Source organism: Aegilops tauschii, chromosome 7 (genome assembly GCF_002575655.3).
Source record: "Aegilops tauschii subsp. strangulata cultivar AL8/78 chromosome 7, Aet v6.0, whole genome shotgun sequence".
NCBI lineage: Eukaryota > Viridiplantae > Streptophyta > Magnoliopsida > Poales > Poaceae > Aegilops > Aegilops tauschii.
In genome coordinates, this window is record NC_053041.3 from 519670276 (window position 1) to 519692643 (window position 22368).

The following is a 22368-nucleotide window of genomic DNA, read 5'->3' on the forward strand; positions in this document are numbered from 1 at the left end:
AGCAAACCTCTGCTGCTAGGGATAAGGAAATTAAAACAGTGGCAAAAAAGCTCGACGAGATGCTTCATCGTGAGGAAATGATGTGGAGGCAGCGGTCAAGAGCCCTCTGGTTGCGAGAGGGAGACAGGAATACGAAATATTTCCAGCGTAAGGCATCATGGAGGCGAAAGAAAAACACCATAAACAAGTTAAAGGATGAAGAAGGTAACTGAGTGGAGGACCGAACGAAATTGCAAGATATGACCACAAACTTCTTAAAAAATCTGTACTCAAAAGAAGAAGGTCTGGACCCCAAAGTTATTGTGGACTGTCTTACTGAAAGAGTGACAAATGATATGAACTCTTCGCTGCTCAAGGAGTTCTCAGAGAAGGAGGTTAGTGATGCGTTGTTTCAAATTGGACCTCTGAAAGCTCCCGGGCCCGATGGCTTCCCGGCTAGGTTTTTTCAAAGGAACTGGAGCACGGTTAAGAAGGACGTGGTGAATTCGGTTCTGAAATTTTTTAGGGAGGGTATCATGCCGGGGGGAACCAATGACACGGTCATAGTGCTTATACCCAAGAAAAACAACCCAGAGCATTTGAAAGATTTTCGCCCCATAAGTCTGTGCAATGTAATCTACAAGGTAATCTCGAAATGCATGGTAAACCGTCTGAGACCCATCTTGGATGAAATAATTTCAGAGACACAAAGTGCCTTCATCCCTGGGCGTTTAATTACAGACAACGCAACGATTGCTTTCGAATGCTTCCATAAGATTCAGTATAGCAAACAGGCTGCTAATACCCACTGTGCGTTCAAGTTGGACTTGGCGAAAGCGTATGATAGGGTGGACTGGGGATTCATGGAAGAGGCCCTGTTGAAACTTGGTTTCGATCGCAAATGGGTGGACTGGGTTATGTGTTGTGTGAAATCTGTGAGGTATTCTGTTAAATACAATGGTGAACTGCTCGAAACCTTTTCCCCGTCCAGGGGACTTCGTCAGGGTGACCCATTGAGCCCTTACCTGTTTCTCTTCGTCGCGGAAGGACTCTCCTGTCTGTTGGATAAACAGATCCGCATGGGAAATATAACTCCTATTAAGATTGCCCAGGGATGCCCTGGAATATCAAATCTTCTGTTCGCTGACGACAGCCTACTCTTTTTCAAAGTGTCAAAAAAAGAGGCCAAAAGAGTGAAACAAGTCCTCATTGAATTCCAAAAGGGTTCGGGCAGCTGCTCAGTTATAACAAGTGTTCTGTTCTTTTCAGCGAGGTTTGCCCAGTGGAGGTCCAGCAAGACGTCAAAAGTGTGCTTGATATCACGGCCTCGACCTTTGAAAGCAAGTACTTAGGACTTCCCACGCCAGAAGGACGAATGAAAGACTCCATGTTCCAGCCAATAATGGAGAGATTTATTAAGAGATGTTCGGATTGGTCAGAGAGGTTTATGTCTCATGCAGCGAAAGAGGTCCTAATTAAGTCTGTCCTCCAAGCCCTTCCCACTTACTGTATGGGGGTTTTCAAAATGACCCAGGGTTTCTGCGAAAGATACGAGAAACTGATTCGTGACTTTGGTGGGCGATGAAAATGGTCACAGGAAGGTGCATTGGATGTCCTGGGAACGCATGATCAAGCCAAAAAGAGGTGGTGGTATTGGTTTTAAAGATATGAAGCTCTTCAACCAAGCCCTGCTCGCACGACAAGCCTGGAGATTGATTCAAAGACCGAATAGCTTGTGTGCGAGAATTCTAAAATCCAAATACTACCCCAATGGCAAGCTTTTGGACACGGTATTTGCATCTAATGCATCTCCGGCCTGGCGGGGAATCGAGCACGGGCTTGAGCTTCTTAAGGCGGGCCTTGTTTGGAGGATCGGTAATGAAAGAAAGGTTAACATTCAACGTGATCAATGGATCCCGCGTGAGGAAGGACTGAAACCTGCACAATTTATTCGCCGCTCTAGATTAAGATGGGTTAATCAGTTGATGAATACTGACGGCAATGGTTGGAATTCGGAGTTGATCCACCAACTGTTCTATCATTTTGATGCTGAAGCGATTTGCAATATTAAACTTCCAATTTCGGAGGCGGAGGACATGGTGGCGTGGCACTTTGAGAAATCAGGCACCTTCACGGTCCGGAGCGCGTACAGACTGGCGGCATCCCTCCAAAACCAGGAATACCGGCCAGCTTCGAGTTCCACAAATGCAGCCAATGACCGGTGCATCTGGGATATTATTTGGAAAGCTAAGGTTCCTGAAAAAATTAAGATTTTTGGGTGGAGAATCGCGACAGACACCCTAGCAACCAAAATGAACAAATGGAAACATACCCTGGAAGTTGACAACACCTGCAATATTTGTGGCAACGGAGATGAAGATGAATATCATGCAGTGATTTCCTGTACAAAAAGCAAGGCTCTAAGGAGTGAAATGCGGAAAATCTGGGATCTTCCTAGCGAGTTGCAGTTTAGATACACTGGGGTGGACTGGCTTCAGAATCTCCTAGGAACTTGCAATATGGAAATGAGGGTCAAAACCTTACTGCTGCTGTGGAGGTGTTGGTTCCTATGTGATGACTGCATCCATAGTACAGGGAAGGAGTTAATCAGCAGATCAGTTCATTTTTTGGAGCAATATGAGGAGGAACTGAACATCTGCTACATGGTGTTTTCGTCATGCCCAAAGGACAAACAGGCCTTGGGGCATACTGAGGTTGCTTTGGCTGGGAAAGATCGGACTGAAGTTGAAGCTATTGCGGCAATGCAGCAGGAAAATGGTTCGGATCCTGCTTCTGTTGCAGCAATTTAGTGGATTCCCCCTGACAGCGATACTGTCAAACTGAATACCGATGCTTCCTTCTTAGCTGACAGCGGAGTGTCTCATGTGGGCGCTGTTGCTCGCGATCACAGCGGACTTGTTTTCTTCTCGTTGTCCAAAGGAATCGATCGCTGCTCTTCAGTGGAGGAAGCTGAGGCTCGGGCTCTGCTCTGTGGTCTGCAGACCTTGGCGGCGCTATAAGGGGGCCTATTATTGCTGAAACTGACTGCTCTTTTCTAACGAAGGAACTACAGCCTGATTCTTGTAACCGCTCTGCCTGCTTTTCGGTGCTTCATGACATCAAAGAGGAGCTAAAGAAATTCCAAGGAGCTCAGGTGAGATATACAAATCGAAAGCAAAACAAGCTGGCGCACTGTCTCGCTGCCCGAGCTAGAAGTAAAGGGACACGCAATGGATGGCTAACGTTCCGGATGACCTGAGAGCAGTGTTGGCTGCCGACTGTTTGGTTGGCTCAAGAGTAATGTAATTTTACTCTTTTTCCTAAAAAAAAATTCGAATCTGCGAGAGGACAGCAGCTACACACAATCAATTCCTCCGATTCAAATGAACAGTAGAAAAGGAAGGACCTGCCTCCAGTCACAGGCTAGCGTCCAAATACATCCAGCTGCTACACTCCGTAAGCAAGCAAGCCCACCATAGCTAGCATGGGCCCCCATTGGAGCCTAGCCAACCAAGGCCCAGCTATTCATGCACGGCGGACCCATACGTCCCTCCCTCTGCCCGTCCGTCCGTCCATGCACACATGCAAGATGCAAGAAAGCAGTGTCGCACTCTGAGCCTGAGTTGGTCCAGGCGAGCGGGCTAGAGATCAATAGTTGGCTAGGGTGGTTCGAGGAAGTATCGGCCATCGGAGATATTCAATCCCCTCTCCTTCAGCTGTCATCTTCACCGAGAGTGAGGGACCTCGGATCATCAATTTTTTTTTATCGGTGTCTAGTGGTGATCATGATGTTTCTTGCGAAAAAAATTACTCTGGCATTTTTGGTAGCGGCATGGACAGGAGGTATGTATGTGTCCTCGCTGATTTGATTGTTCAGATTTGAAGAGTTTATATCAGTGTGTCTTGTTGTTTTTGTTGGTTTTATTCTTTGTAAACTAGGAATCTTTTTCAGGACTATGGTGAAGATCTTGTGATTCGACGGTCTGCACTTTTAGCGGATCATCTTTGCTAGCGGCGGGCCCGACGCCAAAGCGCTAGGGCGGGTGGTGTGCTGCTGCTAATCTCCCGGAGGCGGCAGGGGCGACTCTGATGTTGGATCCGCGAGCAGCAGGTAGGGCGTCGCCCCTTGCCTGTGCGGCGGCGGCTTGATCCATGGCCGGCATGGTGCTCTTCCCCTCCTACTGTCGGGGTGGATCTATGCCTGGAGATGCGTGGCGACAGAGGTCGCAGATCTGGCGTCCCGTCCAGGTCCGCCCCGGCGTGGTTTTGTCCAATCGGCGGCGCGAGGAGGGGCCGGTGAGAGGCGGCTAGAGGCTCCCTACCAGTGTGTCGACGGCGGCTTTCGTCTTCACAATGAAGCTCCGTACGATTTCAGTCAGCTGCGACATCGGGTGGACGCGACTTCTAGTGAAAATCGCGTCGACTACGGTCAGGGCGGATGATGGCGGCATATGTCACATCGTTCCCTTATCGAGGCATCATTGTTGCAGGTCGCGGCATCACGCTCGGGATGCTTTGGGGGAAACCCAAGATCTGGGTCTTGCCGGATCGGACAATGACAACATCTTCGAGGTCGTGAGTCATCCTCAGCGACTTTGTAAGGTCTTTGTGAATAATTAATAAAATGGCTACACGCATCGCTCAGATGTAGAGGCCGTGAGTAGACCTGGCCATGGGCAGCCCGGCCCGACCCGACCCGACGCTGCATCCGGGCCGAGCCTGAGCCTAGATTTTGAGCCCGAAGGCCAGGCCGGGCCCGGTCCCGGGCCTACTATTTTTGCGATTTACTGAAGGGGCCCGGCCAGCGGCCCGAGGCCCGGCGGGCTTTATCACTTTTGGGCCGGGCTTGGGCCAAAAACCAAGCATGACGGCCGGGCCGGGCCGGGCTCGGTCCTAGGTTTTCTGCCTTGGGCTTTGGTAGTCCCGGCCCGGCCCGACAGATGGCCAGGTATAGCCGTGAGTCATCCTCCTTTTCCACCAAAAAATGTTAATCGCTCACGGCTTCATATATTTTGGATGGGCGACTCAAGGGCTTTCAGAATGTTTTTTTGTAATAAAGTTGAGCGGGTAAACAAGCGACAATACCGCTGCTCTAGTCCAGTTGCAACTTTTTTTATTGAAGTCATAGAAGTATTTTTGTCTTGCAAGGATTAATATCATGAAGATGTCATCAAGAAATTTCATTTTAATTCTTAGTCGTAGGAGTTCCTATGTAGTTTCTTGGATTTTTAATTGAAAGTATTGTACATCTATTGATTGCTAGTATAAATAAAGTAACAAGTATCTATCTATCTATCTACCTATCTAATAATAATAATAATAATAATAATAATAATAATAATAATAATAATAATAATAATAATAATAATAATAATATTGAATGTGATTTGCAGTCTAACCAGAAAGAAGAGAATTATGCTAGAAATTACCATAAAAAATTTGAAAGATCTGGGCATTAAATCTAATTATTATATTTTAAAAATAATTTGTTGGCTAACTAGATAAAAAATAATTATGCTAGAAATTAACACAAAAATTAGAAAGATCTGGTCGTTAAATCTAATGATTATATATTAAAATTAATTTGCAGGCTAACCAGAGAAAAGAGAATTATGCTAGAAAATGCAACAAAAAATGGAAAGATTTTCCATTAAATCTAATATATCATCAACACTAATGAAATTTCAGCCAATTAATTTAATTATGGTTTTTGCACGGCACACGCGATTCCACCTAGACCCTGCGGAATTATTATTATTATTATTATTATTATTATTATTATTATTATTATTATTATTATTATTATTATTATTATTATTATTATTAATTTGCAGGCTAACCGGGAAAAGAGAATTATGCAGGAAATTACCACAAAATTAGAAAGATTTGGCCGTTAAATCTAACATATCATTAACATAATTTAAATCTCAGCCAATAAATTTCATTACGGTTTTGACCTCACGCAGGCTTGCACCTAGACCCCATGGAATTATTATTATATTATATATTAACATTAATTTGCAGGCTAACAAGAAAAAAGAGAATTATGCTAGAAATTATCAAAAAATTAGAAAGATCTGGCCGTTGAGTCTAATCATTATTATGTTTTTGCGGGTGGAGTCTAATCATTATTAGTAGTACTCGATATTAGAATTTATTTATTTACAAGCTAACTAGGAAAAAGAGAATTGTGTTAGAAATTACCACAAAAATTAGAAAAATCTGGCCATTGAATCTAATATATCATCAACATTAATTACTGACGCTTCCTCCTAGACCCCAAGGAAATCCTATCTGAGATCCAACTTGACCGTAAAAAAAAAAGAGGAAAGCCGTGATCAGCTAAAAAAAGGTACGTGAATGCACCCCACGCCAGCTCCCATCCTGTACGCCATGTGCAAGATACAAAGGATGCATCCCCCCGCAAAACAGAAACAAAAAAGATACAAAGGATGCATTCCCCGTATGAATGAAATAGTATAAAAACATGATCCGATACAGGCGTCATGAGTGGGGAGCATGCAGAGCACACCCCAGATAGCTCGGCCATGCATATATGCAGGGTTTGCTCGATCTTGAATGCCAAACAGTTCTAATATCTTAGCTAGCTTATGGCTCACGATTCACCTACACTATCCAGTTGTGATGTTTGAACAACGCAAATATATCACATGAGATTAAATCAGTCAAATTGTACTATGTTTTTACCCGCGAAAGAAAGTACTATGTTTGCTACCAGTTTGCAGCATAATAAATCCAGCGAACGGGCTTGAAGCTACTATAAGAAAAACCTAAATAAATTAGAAATACTGATTGTCACATTATATGCTATTTTTAAAACAGTTATATTATCTTATAATAAATCGATATAGTTAATTTTGTTAACTCAATAACCCATACCAAATATGCGCCCCCTCTGCACAACAAGATGCTCACAATTTGACAAATCCAGAGAAAACAAGAAATATAATAAACAGGACATAAAAAAGAAAGACCACATAGTGTGCTGGAAGCACGATCTGTAGACTAAACCGCCATCCATACACGGTAAACATCTCCTTGGTTGTTTGCTCCGACCGGTGTACACGAGACTGTAAATAGTCCAACGTCGTCCAAGGCTCTGAACACTGATGAATAATATACCACGCATGGAATCAATGTGTATACCAGTGTACTATATTAGCCTACAAAAGAGAAGAAGTCTTGTCGTTAAAACCCTCATTATTCCTGGACAGTCGAAGAGCCCAATATAAAGGTCAGAGCCCTCACCACCATATGAAAAGAAATATTTTTATTAATAACCATTAAATCAGTTGCCAAACATATTACTCACATTATGAGGTGGATATAATTAGAGGTCATTTAAACTATGGACCAAAAAGTTCGAGCAAACTTGCACTAAAAAAGAGATATTTGAGTGACTCGACTTTCAAAAATGCAACTCGTACTTCCTTGTCAGTTGCATCACGCAAGGTTGTCCCTTGTGAAAATGACCACTGACACAGATGTCAGAGAAAAGATATGAGTTCTTGTACATTTAAGCGTTTTCAAATCTTTGAAACGCATGGACTACACTATTATGATTTTCCTTAGCATACACTATTATGATTTTCTTCCATGAAGATATTTCCACTAAACAAATATGATCAAACACACTATTTAACAATTTTTCACCCACACTGTTTAAAATTGGTCTTCGCTAACGTCACACATGATGATAAAGCGACATCTTCTAACAATCCTCACAGACACAAGTATAATCATGTACAATTCACCCCTAAAGAAACAAGTCCAATCTAGTAAGTGAGGATATACATACTTCTTAATTTATATCATTGTGCCTTTGCTAGGTCACAACGGATGTATTCTCGTGTTAGAAGTAGACTTATTTAATTGAAGTAAAAAGTCGCACTAAATCCAAATTACGAAAATTACTGTCATAAGTGCAAGTCTAACCGACTTCTGAATGTACTCCTCAAATCCTCATATGGAGTTCATGAGTGGCATCAAGAGACACCTGAATAGTTGCATAGTAGGGCTGAGTAATAATTACTACTCCCTCCGATTACAAAAATAAGATGGTCTGACTTTTTTCTGAATAGTTGGGAGTTGCATTAGAGTGTGCATGCATGGATGCATCTTAATATAATTTGCATATGTAAATCGAGTGGGCCGTGTGCACCAGTTTGTTTTTTTGGGCAAACAGTGTGCACTAGCGGACGCGGAGTTCTCCATGACCTCCGTTTTCCAGAGAGAGATTGGCAGATCGGCAGCAGAGGGTATAACTGTGTACACTGTGATGGTAGGGTATTGCCACTACGTACTCGATGAGAGCTTTGCCTGCGAGCGACAGCAATGGCAGGCATGCAGGATATGTGTAGCTAGCGCCCAACCGATCGGCAGGTACTGAAAGGTGTAATGGAACGAAGGCAGATGATGAACAGTAGTGAGCTTGAATGCGGCCGCAACAGTGCACTGTAGGAGGTATAATTACATATGCTCCTCTCGATCCTGTTCCGCCACCTCCCCCAAGCTATAGCATTCATGGGCTCGATCGGGACTGTTCTGTTTGCCCCCTACCTCATGTCGTGCGTGTTCATGCATGCCTTCCATGCGTCTCTCTCTCTCTCTCTCATGAGAAGCTGATAGGTGGGTGCTTGGAATCCAGAGTAAAAGCCAGTACGTGTATCTGTCGATCTGTCAGTGCGACGATGGGGTAGATACAAATCTGTGCTTTCAGGGCATCTCCAAGGATGACCTTGAACCACCCTCTGTTCGGATCGAGCTTTCCAGATCCAAATTACCATCCAACGTGATGCCCCATCGATCCGGAGAACAGACCAGATTTTCGTTTTCCCATAAACAGGAGTCGAACATCCCTCTGTCGGTCCACTTTTTTTCACTCCGCCCTTGGGGAGCTCCTATGTGGCACCTTAAGCGCCACTTGGAGGGCGCTCACGCACCCCTGCTCGTGGGTTGTCCCATGTAGAAGGCGAGCGCTCGATCGCTTGACCGGTTTTCCCCTAGTCGCTCGATCGCATATTGACCCGCTGCGGTTAACCAGGTTCGTTGACTTTTGAAAAAAATGAAAACAACTAAAAAATGAAGAAATCGCAAAAGTTCGTGAATTTAAAGATGTTCATGGATTTTGAAAAAAGGTTCATCGATTTTGAAAAAAAGTTCATAATTTTTTTTAAAAATCATTGATTTAAAAAAAGTTCATCAATTTTGATTAAAAACTCACTGAATTTGAAAAAAGTTAATCAAAATTCAAAAACAATCATCGGTTTTGAAAAAGTTCATCAAATTTAAATAAATTCATCCATTTGAAATAAAAGTTCATTGCTTTTTTACAATATATATATATATATATATATATATATATATATATATATAAAATCATATGATTTGTAAAAGTTCACGCTTTTAATTAAATAAAAATGAAACAGAAAAACAAAATAAGAAAATACAGAAATGTAGAAATCCCAAGTGGAAACGCAGAGAAAAAGGAACAAAGAAAACAATGGGCCGGCCTGCTCCTAGACCAAGTGTACAAGCGTGTGCGCCATGTACCATTAGGCCTATAAAGGGCACCACGGGCGCCGTATAGGAATTTCCCCGCCTCTACTCCTCCCTTTGCGGGAATTTGGATGCCGCCACATAGGACCTGGACATCCCGGCCCACTCAAATCCAACTCTTGGTCCACTTTTCTTTCACTCCGCCCTTGCTTTACATCCGCACCCTTGTCGTACGATGCCGTCACTAAATCTCGCCGACCAACGCCCAGACATTGTAGGACGTCCACAGACCCCCACCAACACGTCTGCCCGTCTTCGACTACGTCGCCGTCCACCCCGGTTCCCTCAGCAACTAGGTACCCTCTAACCCTGTCCACGACGTCCATGGTGCACACATGCCCAACGGGTGTTTGGTCGAATGCCATTGAGCTCGTTTGTTGAACTTTTTGTTGTGTTCCTAGAGTAATTCGATGGCAGGGTACTCAATGATGAAGGATGAGATGTTGTGTGATGTGTGGGGTACTCAATGATGAAGGATGAGATGTTGTGTGATGTGTGGTTGGTCGCATCTGTTGACTTTATAGGCAGGAACTCAAGGGGCTCGATCTTTTGGGGGCGTGTGCATGCTTTGTTTCATGAGCAAACGAACTTCGCGCCTTTTGACATGCACGTCATCCATGAATGCAATGTGAATTTGATATTGCATCGATGTTACACTATCTGCAACTCGTCATGAAGTTTTGACGTGCGATTCACCGAGTGGGGACAATGTGATCATTTGGCTCGTCGACCATGAAGATCGTAAGTTTTGCTTCCTGTTGTTCTACATGTTGGTTAATTCATTCATTCACCCAGTGTTGCTCTACACGTTGTATAGCATGCACGCCCTGTCGTGATATCCTACAGGACCAAGAGCAGGCCATTCACGCACATACATTGTTGGATGAAACTCAAGGGGCAGTATGCGTAGGACGACATGTATCGTTGACTCTATTATTATCGAATTTGAAATCAATGAATTCGAAAAACTTGTTGAACATCCGGTTTTCTCGGATGTAATATTTACATTTGAACTATGTTGTACTAGAGATATTTATATGTTATTTATGGATGAATTATGCTATTTATTATAATTATTTTAAGTGTTGCGGTCTTAAAAGAACGGAAATGGAATTTAGAGAACATGATTGGATTGTTGGTTCCTATATCAGTGTCTGTGGACTTGGCCAGACTAGTCCACGGACAAATAGTGCCGGTTGTAGAGGCAATTATTGTAGATGTCGTTCGTGGATGCTATATTTGTTTTTCGTCGTACAAAACCACCATGCATACTGCATATCGGCGTGACAGAGATGCACAAAACCCGTGTCTGATAAGATTTACTTTTGAAGGAAATATACCCTAGAGGTAATAATAAAGTTGTTATTTTATATTTCCTTATATCATGATAAATGTTTATTATTCATGCTAGAATTGTATTAACCCGAAACTTGATACATGTGTGGATACATAGACAAAACACCGTGTCTCTAGTAAGCCTCTACTAAATTAGCTCGTTAATCAAAGATGGTTAAGTTTCCTAACCATAGACATGTGTTGTCATTTGATGAACATGATCACATAATTAAGAGAATGATGTGATGGATAAGACCCATCCGTTAGCTTAGCATGTTGTTCTTTCAGTTTTATTGCTATAGCTTTCTTCATATCATATACATATTCCTTTGACTATGAGATTATGCAACTCCCGAATACCGGAGGAACACCTTGTGTGCTATCAAACGTCACAACGTAACTGGGTGATTATAAAGATGCTCTACAGGTGTCTCCGAAGGTGTTTGTTGGGTTGGCATAGATCGAGATTAGGATTTCTCACTCTGAATATCGGAGATGTATCTCTGGGCCCTCTCGGTAATGCTCATCATGATATCCTTGCAAGCAATGTGACTAATGAGTTAGTTGCGGGATGATGCATTACGGAACGAGTAAAGGGACTTGCCAGTAACGAGATTGAACTAGGTATGAGGATACCGACGATCGAATCTCGGGCAAGTAACATACCGATGAAGAAGGGAATGACGTATGTTATCATTGCGGTTAGACCAATAAAGATCTTCGTAGAATATGTAGGAACCAATATGAGCATCCAGGTTCCGCTTATGGTTATTGATCGGAGATGTGTCTCGGTCATGTCTACATAGTTCTCGAACCCGTAGGGTCCGCACGCTTAACGTTCGATGATGATTTGTATTATGAGTTATGTGTTTTTGTGACCGAAGATTGCTCGGAGTCCCAGATGAGATCACGGACATGACGAGGAGTCTCAAAATGGTCGAGAGGTAAAGATTGATATATTGGACGATAGTATTCGGACACAAGAATGGTTTCAGAGTGTTTTAGATATTTATCGGAGTACCGAGGGGTTACCGGAACCCCCCGGGGAAAGTAATGGGCCTACATGGGCCATAGGGGAGAGAGAGAGCAGCCCACAAGGGGTGGTGCCGCCCCATGGGCAGTCCGAATTGGACAATGGGAGGGGGCGCGGCCCCCCTTTCCTTCTCCCTCTCCCTCTCCTTTCCCCTTCCCCCCTCCGAAAGAAGGAAGGGGGGCCGACTAGGACTAGGAGTCCAAGTTGGTTTCCCCCCCACTTGGCGCACCCCTAGGGCCGGCCTCCTCCCACTCCTGCTTTATATACAGGGGCAGTGGGCACCCCAAAGCACATCAATTGTTCTCTTAGCCGTGTGTGGTGCCCTCCTCCACAGTTTAATCCTGCTGCCTCATGAGCACTGCGTTGGTTTTCCCTTGAAGAGGAAAGGGTGATGCAGCAAAGTAGCGTAAGTATTTCCCTCAGTTTTTGAGAACCAAGGTATCAATCCAGTAGGAGGCCACACGCAAGTCCCTCATACCTACACAAACAAATAAGAACCTTGCAACCAACGCGATAAAGGGGTTGTCAATCCCTTCACGGCCACTTGCAAAAGTGAGATCTGATAGAGATAATAAGATAAATATTTTTGGTATTTTTTATGATAAAGATTGAAAGTAAAGATTGCAAAGTAAAATAGATTGGAAACTTATATGATAGAGAATAGACCCGGGGCCATAGGTTTCACTAGTGGATTCTCTCAAGATAGCATAAGTATTACGGTGGGTGAACAAATTACTGTCGAACAATTGATAGAATTGAGCATAGTTATGAGAATATCTAGGCATGATCATGTATATAGGCATCACATCCGCGACAAGTAGACCGACTCCTGCCCGCATCTACTACTATTACACCACACATCGACCGCATTAGGTAAGGTGACATGATGTAGAGGGATAAACTCATGCAATATGATATAAACCCCATCTTTTTATCCTCGATGGCAACAATACAATACATGTCGTTTCCCCTACTATCACTGGGATCGAGCACCGCATGATTGAACCCAAAGCTAAGCACTTCTCCCATTGCAAGAAAGATCAATCTTGTAGGCCAAACCAAACTGATAATTCGAAGAGACTTGCAAAGATAACCAATCATACATAAAAGAATTCAGAGAAGATTCAAATATTGTTCATAGATAATCTTGATCATAAACCCACAATTCATCGGATCTCGATAAACACACCGCAAATAGAGTTACATCAAATAGATCTCCAAGAAGATCGATGAGAACTTTGTATTGAGATCCAAACAGAGAGAAGAAGCCATCTAGCTAATAACTATGGACCCGAAGGTCTGTGGTAAACTACTCACACATCATTGGAGAGGCTATGGTGTTGATGTAGAAGCCCTCCGTTATCGATGCCCCCTCCGGCAGAGCGCCGGAAAAGGCCCCAAGATGGGATCTCACGGGTACAGAAGGTTGCAGCGGTGGAATTAGGTTTTCGTGGTGCTCCTCGATGGGTTCGGGGTACGTAGGTATATATAGGAGGAAGAAGTAGGTTGGTGGAGCCACGAGGGGCCCACGAGGGTGGAGGGCGCGCCCCCTGCCTCGTGGCCTTCTTGTTGATTGCTTGACGTCCACCAAGTCCTCTAGATCACGTTTGTTCAAAAAATAACTCTCCCGAAGGTTTCATTCCGTTTGGACTCCGTTTGATATTCCTTTTCTGCGAAACACTGAAATAGGCAAAAAACAGCAATTTGCACTGGGCCTTGGGTTAATAGGTTAGCCCAAAAAATAATATAGAAGTGTATAAATAAGCCCATTAAACATCCAAAACAGAATATATATAATAGCATGGAGCAATCAAAAATTATAGATACGTTGGAGACGTATCAACTCCTCCGATCATATTGTCGTAGTGCTCAGGCAAAGCCCTGCGCGGATCGCATCACCATCACCGTCACCATGCCGTCGTGCTGATGAAACTCTCCCTCGACACTTTGCTGGATCAAGAGTTTGAGGAACATCATCAAGCGGAACGTGTGCAGAACTCGGAGGTGCCGTACGTTTGGTGCTTGATCAGTTGGATTCTGAAGACGTTCGACTACATCAACCGCGTTAAGCTAACGCTTCCACTTTCGGTCTATGAAGGTACGTGGACACACTCCCCCCCTCTCATTGCTATGCATGTCCTAGATAGATCTTGCATGAGCGTAGGATTTTTTTTGAAATTGCATGCTACGTTCCCCAACAGTGGTATCAGAGCCAGGTCTATGCGTAGATAATATGCACGAGTAGAACAGAAAGAGTTGTGGGCGATCATAGTCATACTGCTTACCACGAACGTCTTATTTTGATTCGGCGGTATTGTTGGATGAAGCAGCCCGGACCAACCTTACATGACCACGTTCATGAGACCGGTTCCACCGACAGACATGCAACTTGTTTTGCTTAAAGGTGGCTGGCGGGTGTCTGTTTCTCCAACTTTAGTTGAATCAAAATTTACTGCGGCCGGTCCTTGTTGAAGGTGAAAACAGCAAACTTGATAAATCACCGTTGTGGTTTTGATGCGTAGGTAAGAACGGTTCTTACTAGAAGCCCGTAGCAGCAACGCAAAACTTGCAACAACAAAGTAAAGGACTTCTAACTTGTTTTTGCAGGGCATGTTGTGATGTGATATGGTCAAGACATGATGTAATATACGTTATCGTATGAGATGATCATGTTTTGTAAAAGTTATCGGCAATTGGCAGGAGCCTTATGGTTGTCGCTTTATTGTATGAAATGCAGACGCCATGTAATTGCTTTAATTTATCACTATGCGTTAGCGATAGTTGTAGAAGCAATAGTTGGCGAGGCAACAATGACGCTACGATGGAGATCAAGGTGTCAAGCCGGTGACGATGGAAATCATGAAGGTGCTTTGGAGATGGAGACCAAAGGCACAAGAAGATGATGGCCATCAGGGCCGGTCCTGAGATTTTGCGGGCCCGGGGCGAGACTAAAACTCGGGGCCCTTAATATGTATGCCATAACAATAAAAATGAATATATGTATATATGAAATATTTATCGATAAAACTTAAATGCATCTATAATCAGTTTGCATATCAAATAATTTATACATATTACCTTAAAGTTTTCTTCTAACAATCCTCGATGCAAAGTCAATTATGATGGGGTTGATGTCAATATTATCCAATAATTTCTTCTCGATGCATAATGTTGCCGAATCATTTAAACTCTCTGAACCATTGTTTACCTCAAATAGTTCTTCAGCAATTTCAACTTTGGAAGCTAGTCACAGGCATAGTAAATAAGATGTGATAAGCAATGGAGATGTTAGGGTAACAATCAACTTCTTGGACATGCTCAAAAATCTCCATAGCTCACATTACACCATCTCGCAAAGTTAATTTTATAGTCTTCAATTCAAGAATAAGATCACATACCTCAACATCTCATGAACCATCAAGAGAGAAAGTTTCTGCAAATTTTGTGCATCACTCTTCAAGTTCAATATCATGCGACTTCATGGTCCGCCCGAGCTCATATAATCCGAATATATATCTTTAATCACCATGCATTCTTTAAATCTACCTTTCAAAGAAGTGATCTCCATATCAACCAAAACAAAAGAAGAAATACTTAACTTCCACCGCAAAAGAAGAGAAATATTTAACTTGAAAAGCCTTCTCAGTTTCTAGGATTTCTTCTTGATAATCACTTTCGCCATACATATTTCCGCACTGTGATTGTACATGTCATCCACAACTTTCTTCCTTCTCCTTTTATCACTACCAGATGGATACTTCCTCCCGAACGACATGATAAGACACAATGTTGAAAATAACTATTAGAAAATACATCAATTGACAATTGTTGAACAGTGTCGATGTGCCTGCTGTTCATCTAGGAGACTAGGGTGTAGGAACCGCGGTATGAAATATAAGATATGAGTATACTTTAGGAGACAAGATTTTCAGCACCCGGGTGCCCCTACACCCTCTATGCTCACCCAGAGGGTCGAATTGTTGATGGACGGAGAGCAAAGTGATGTTGCGCTGGCCGCCAGGGAAATGAAATCGGCGGACGACCTGACTGAATTAGAAAGGAATAATCGATTTAGGGGGAAATGGAAAAGGAGTGCCATACGCACAGTCGCAATTAGCCAAGAGGCAAGAGACAACCGTCGGTGGCCGCTGGCAAATTGGAAAGAGCTGCATGAATGCGTGCGTGATGGAACGAAAGGGGATCAATCAGTTCCTTCTTTTGCGGAATGCACGTACTAACCTAAGGAAAGAATCAGAACTTCCTTCTTTTTCTACGTGCATGTACTAAATTGAACGAATCGATCGCTGGCTCATCCTCCATGACTCGCTGCGTGCGAACGTTCCGTTGGGCCATAGGCCGCCTGCGTGTATATGGGGGGATGGGCCCGCCGGGCCCCCCTGCCCCTCCCCAGGGCCGACCCTGATGGCCATATCATGTCACATATTTTGATTGCATGTGATGTTTATCTTTTATGCATCTTATTTTGCTTAGTACGGCGGTAGCATTATAAGATGACCCCTTACTAAAATTTCAAGGTATAAGTGTTCTCCCTGAGTATGCATCATTGCAAAAGTTCGTCGTGTCGAGACACCACGTGATGATCGGGTGTGATAAGTTCTACGTTCACATACAACGGGTGCAAGACAGTTTTGCACATGTGGAATACTCGGGTTAAACTTGAAGAGCCTAGCATGTGCAGACATGGCCTCGGAACACTGAAGACCGAAAGGTCGAACGTGAATCATATATATAGTGGATATGATCAACATAGAAATGTTCACCATTGAAGACTACTCCATCTCACGTGATGACCGGACATGGTTTAGTTGATATGGATCACGTGATCATTTAGATGACTTGAGGGATGCCTATCTAAGTGGGAGTTCTTAAGTAATATGATTAATTGAACTTAATTTTTCATGAACTTAGTCCTGATAGTATTTGCATATCTATGTTACAGATCAATAGCTCGCGTATAGCTCCCCTGTTTTATTTTTGATATGTTCCTAGAGAAAACAAGTTGAAAAATGATAGTAGCAATGATGCGGACTGGATCCGTGATCTGAGGATTATCCTCGTTGTTGCATAGAAGAATTATGTCCTTGATGCACCGCTAGGTGACAGACCTATTGCAGGAGTAGATGCAGACGTTATGAACGTTTGACAAGCTCGGTATGAGGACTACTTGATAGTTTAGTGCACCATGCTTTTCGGCTTAGAATCGTGACTTCAAAAACGTTTTGAACGCCACGGAGCATATGAGATGTTCCAGGAGTTGAAATTGGTATTTCAGACTCATGCCCATGTTGAGAGGTATGAGACCTCTGACAAGTACTTTGCCTACAAGATGGAGGACAATAGCTTTACTAGTGAGCATGTGCTCAGAATGTCTGGGTAGTACAATCGCTCGAATCAAGTGGGAGTTAATCTTCCAGACAAGATAGTGATTGACAGAGTTCTCTAGTCACTATCACCAAGTTCTAGAACTTTGTGATGAACTATAATATGCAAGGGATGACGAAAACGATTCCCAAGCTCTTCGCGATGCTGAAATTAGCGAAGGTAGAAATCAAGAAAGAGCATCAAGTGTTGATGGTTAGCAAGACCACTAGTTTCAAGAAAAGAGGGCAAGGGAAAGACAAGGAACTTCAAGAAGAACGGCAAGCAAGTTGCCACTCCCGTGAAGAAGCCCAAAGCTGGACCTAAGCCTGAAACTGAGTGATTCTACTGCAAAGGGAATGGTCACTGGAAACGGAACTGCCCCAAATGCTTGGCAGATAAGAAGGATGGCAAAGTGAAAAAGGTATATTTGATATACATGTTATTGATGTGTACTCTACTAGTGTTCATAGTAGGCCCTGGGTATTTGATACCCGTTCAGCTGCTAAGATTAGTAACTCGAAACAGGAGTTACAAAATGAACAGAGAGTAGTTGAGGGTGAAGTGACGATGTGTGTTGGAAGTGATTCCAAGATTGATAAGATCACCATCGCACACTCCCTCTACCTTCGGGATTAGTGTTGGAAAATGTTATTTGGTATTTGCGTTGAGCATGAATATGATTGGATCATGTTTATTGCAATACGGTTATTCATTTAAGTCAAAGAATAATTGTTATTCTGTTTACATGAATAAAACCTTCTATGGTCATACACTCAATATAAATGGTTTATTGAATCTCGATCGTTGTGATACACATATTCATAATATTGATGCCAAAAGATACAAAGTTGATAATGATAGTGCAACATACTTGTGGCACTGCCGTTTAGGTCATATTTGTGAAAAGCGCATGAAGAAACTCCATGCGGATGGACTTTTTGAATCACTTGATTATGAATCATTTGATACTTGTGAACCATGCCTCATGGGCAAGATGACTAAAACTCCGTTCTCCGGAACAATGGAGCGAGCCACTGACTTATTGGAAATAATACATACCGATGTATGCGATCCGATGAGTGTTGACGGTCGCAGCAGGTATCGTTATTTTCCGACCTTCACAGATGATTTGAGCAGATATGGGTATATCTACTTAATGAAACACCAGTCTGAAATATTTGAAAAGTTCAAAGACTTTCAGAGTGAAGTGGAGAATCATCGTAACAAGAAAATAAAGTTTCTACGATCTGATTGCGGAGGCGAATATTTGAGTTACGAGTTTGGCCTTCATTTAAAACAATGTGGAATAGTTTCACAACTCATGCCACCTAGAACACCACAGCGTAATGGTGTGTCCGAACGTCGTAACCGTACTTTATTAGATATGGTGCGATCTATGATGTCTCTTACCAATTTACCACTATCGTTTTGGGGTTATGCATTAGAGACAGTTGCATTCACGTTAAATAGGGCACCATTTAAATCCATTGAGATGACACCATATGAACTATGGTTTGGCAAGAAACCTAAGCTATTGTTTCTTAAAGTTTGGGGTTGCGATGCTTATGTGAAAAAGCTTCAGCCTGATAAGCTCGAACCTAAATCGGAGAAGTGCGTCTTCATAGGATACCGAAAAGAAACTGTTGGGTACACCTTCTATCACAGATCCGAAGGCAAGATCTTTGTTGCTAAGAATGGATCCTTTCTAGAGAAGGAGTTTCTCTCGAAAGAAGTGAGTGGGAGGAAAGTAGAACTTGATGAGGTAATTGTACCTTCTCTTGAACTGGAAAATAGCTCATCACAGAAAACCTTCCCGTGATGCCTGCACCAACTAGTGAGGAACCTAATGATAATGATCATGAAACTTCGGATCAAGTTACTACCGAACCTCGTAGGTCAACCAGAGCACGTTCCGCACCAGAGTGGTACGGTAATCCTGTTTTGGAAGTCATGTTACTAGACCATGACGAACCTACGAACTATGAGGAAGGGATGATGAGTCCAGATTCCGATAAATGGCTTGAGGTGATGAAATATGAGATAGGATCCATGTATGAGAACAAAGTAAGGACTTTGATTGACTTGCCCGATGGTCGGTGAGCCATTGAGAATAAATGGATCTTTAAGAGGAAGACGGACGTTGATAGTAGTGTTACTATCTACAAAGCTCGAATTGTCGCAAAAGGTTTTCGACAAGTTCAAGGTGTTGACTATGATGAGATTTTCCCACTCGTATCGATGCTTAAAGTCTGTCCGAATCATGTTAGCAATTGCCGCATTTGATGAAATGTGGCAAATGGATGTCAAAACTGCATTCCTTAATGAATTTATTAAAGAAGAGTTGTATATGATGCAACCAGAAGGTTTTCTCAATCCTAAAGGTGCTAACAAAGTGTGCAAGCTCCAGCGATCAATCCATGGACTGGTGCAAGCATCTCGGAGTTGGAATATACACTTTGACGAGTTGATCAAGGCATATAGTTTTAAACAGACTTGCGGTGAAGCCTGTATTTACAAGAAGGTGAGTGGGAGCACTACAGCCTTTCTGATAAGTATATGTGACTCACATATTTTTGATCGGAGATGATGTAGAATTTTCTGGAAAGCATAAAGGAGTGTTGCAAAGGATGTTTTCAAAGAAAGACCTCAATGAAGCTACTTACATATTGGGCATCAATATCTATAAAGATGGATCAAAATGCTTGATAAGACTTTCGATGAGTACATACCTTGATAAGATTTTGAAGGAGTTCAAAATGGATCAGTCAAAGAAGGAGTTCTTCCTGAGTTGTAAGGTTTGAAGTTGAGTAAGACTCAAAACCCGATCACGGCAGAAGATAGAGAGAGAATGAAAGTCATTCCCTATGCCTCGGCCATAGGTTCTATAAAGTATGCCATGCTGTATACCAGACCTATTGAGTACCTTGCCATGAGTTTGGCAAAGGGGTACAATAGTGATCCAGGAGTAGATCACTGGACAACGGTCAAAATTATCCTTAGAGGACTAAGGAAATATTTCTTGGTTATGGAGGTGATAAAGAGTTCATCGTAAAGAGTTACGATGATGCAAGCTTTAACACCGATCTGGATGACTCCGAGTCTCAATCTGGATACATATTGAAAGTGGGAGAAATTAGCTAGAGTAGCTCCATGCAGAGCATTGTAGAAATAGAAATTTGCAAAATACATACGGATCTGAATGTGGCAGACCCGTTGACTAAGCTTCTCTCACAAGAAAAACATGATCACACCTTAGTACTCTTTGGTGTTAATGACATGGCGATGTGAACTAGATTATTGACTCTAGTAAACCCTTTGGGTGTTGGTCACATGGCGATGTGAACTATGTAGGAGATATGCCCTAGAGGCAATAATAAATGTTATTGATTATCTCCCTGTTCATAATTATGTTTATGTTCCATGCTATAACTGCTGTGGTTCCCGAGCCCATATATCCATAAAGGCTCTGGGGAGAACCCATATGCACGTGTGGAATAATAAACGGTAAAATGTATTCCTAGTCGTGCCTCTAAGACTAGCTCAAGTGTTGCATGATGATTATGTTTTCCCAATCATGGGCATGTCTATGCCAAGCAATTTTGAGGGCACAATGTTAGGAAGGACATTTGTGTTGAATCGACCCGAATTGATGTTATGCTATGAGATACATTCGTCACAAGTTAATGGTTTATAACACAGAGATAGTTAATGTTTGCATAATTCCTTAGACCATGAGAGTATCAAGTTTCTTCATGCTTGCTTCATGAACTTTGGGGTTTGTTAAACGTCATCCGTAACTGGATGGCTATTACGGCAGCTTACGGGTTCATGGGAAAGTATGTTAAGTAACTTGATAGCTCGAGATTGGGATTTGCTCCTCCGATGATGGATAGATATACTCGGGCCCTCTCGGTGTTACGATATCCATCATCGTCTGGCCAGACACTTTGTGATTTGATCACGGGGATGCCGGAACACGATAACGAGAAAAGAGAACAATACCGGTAACGAGGTAACTAGCATAGTGGACAAGTTGTTGATCCACGGGAATGCCAACATGTCTCACCTCAGGTATTTGTAACATATCGCGAAGCACCAGGAATAGCACACGACAACTGGAGGTTCACTCGAATATTTATTCGTGTGGGTATAGGGGTCAATATGGGTGTCCACGGCTCCGATGTTGATCATTGATCGAAAAGGGTTCCAGTCATGTCTATACTTCACCGAACCTATAGGGTCACACACTTAAGGGTCATCTATCTGCTGAATACTAGACAAGGAGTCTGAGAGAAAATCACGGAAAAAGTTTCGGACACCGGAAAAGTTTCGGACAGCGGAAAAGGTTCCGCAGAGAGAGCTCACCGGATGAGTTCCGGTGAAACTGAAAAGTTGTTTCAGGGGATACCATAAAGTCAAATTGGTTTCAGCACATGCCTGATAATTCTTGGAGGGTGCCAGAATCATTCTGGAAGCGTTCTGGAATTTTCCGGGATAATAACCGGATATGCTCCGGAGCTGCAGGAACCACTTCAGATGCTTTTCGCAGATGAAAATCACTAAACCGGAATTGTTTCAGAACGCGTTGAAAATAATTTTGGTGGGTACTGGAAATGTTCTAAGCCCACACAAATATTTTCAGTTCGAACGGACGCTGAAAAATGTCGTCGTGAATAGTGAAAATCAGCTTTATGGTTACTTTATGGAAAGCCACCTTTTGGGGCTTTGCTCCAAAAGATCTTGGTGATGACATGGATGGATAGGAGCCATTTTTTGGGCCCCTCATGGGGGGTGTGGCCGGCCACATGGGGTATCCCCCCTTGGGGACCCTCTTGTTCATTGGTTTTAGTCCTAGGTCCTTGTGGAAGGACTTCATTCATGTGCATTTTGGGTTTTTGTGTGAAACTACCCTACCCCTTGGGATTTCCTATAAATAGAGGTTGAGGGGCAGCCCTCCACACTTACTCTTTCTCACATACATGCCATTGCAATGATCTGGCTTCTTCTCTCCCTCCCAGCGAAATAGTTTCGTAGAGCCGAAAGGCTGTCTGGGTTCCGGC

At 42.9% G+C, this 22368-nt stretch overlaps 1 protein-coding gene across 1 annotated transcript; it reads left to right on the top strand.

Moving 5' to 3' along the window:
• Positions 1-239: 239 nt before the first annotated feature.
• On the top strand, positions 240-2789 carry LOC120969026 (uncharacterized). The gene is made up of 3 exons (XM_040396084.1): positions 240-1117; positions 1249-1422; positions 1577-2789. Exons 1-3 carry the CDS (start codon positions 240-242, stop codon positions 2787-2789), a joined length of 2265 nt encoding a protein of 754 aa, XP_040252018.1.
• Positions 2790-22368: the final 19579 nt, after the last annotated feature.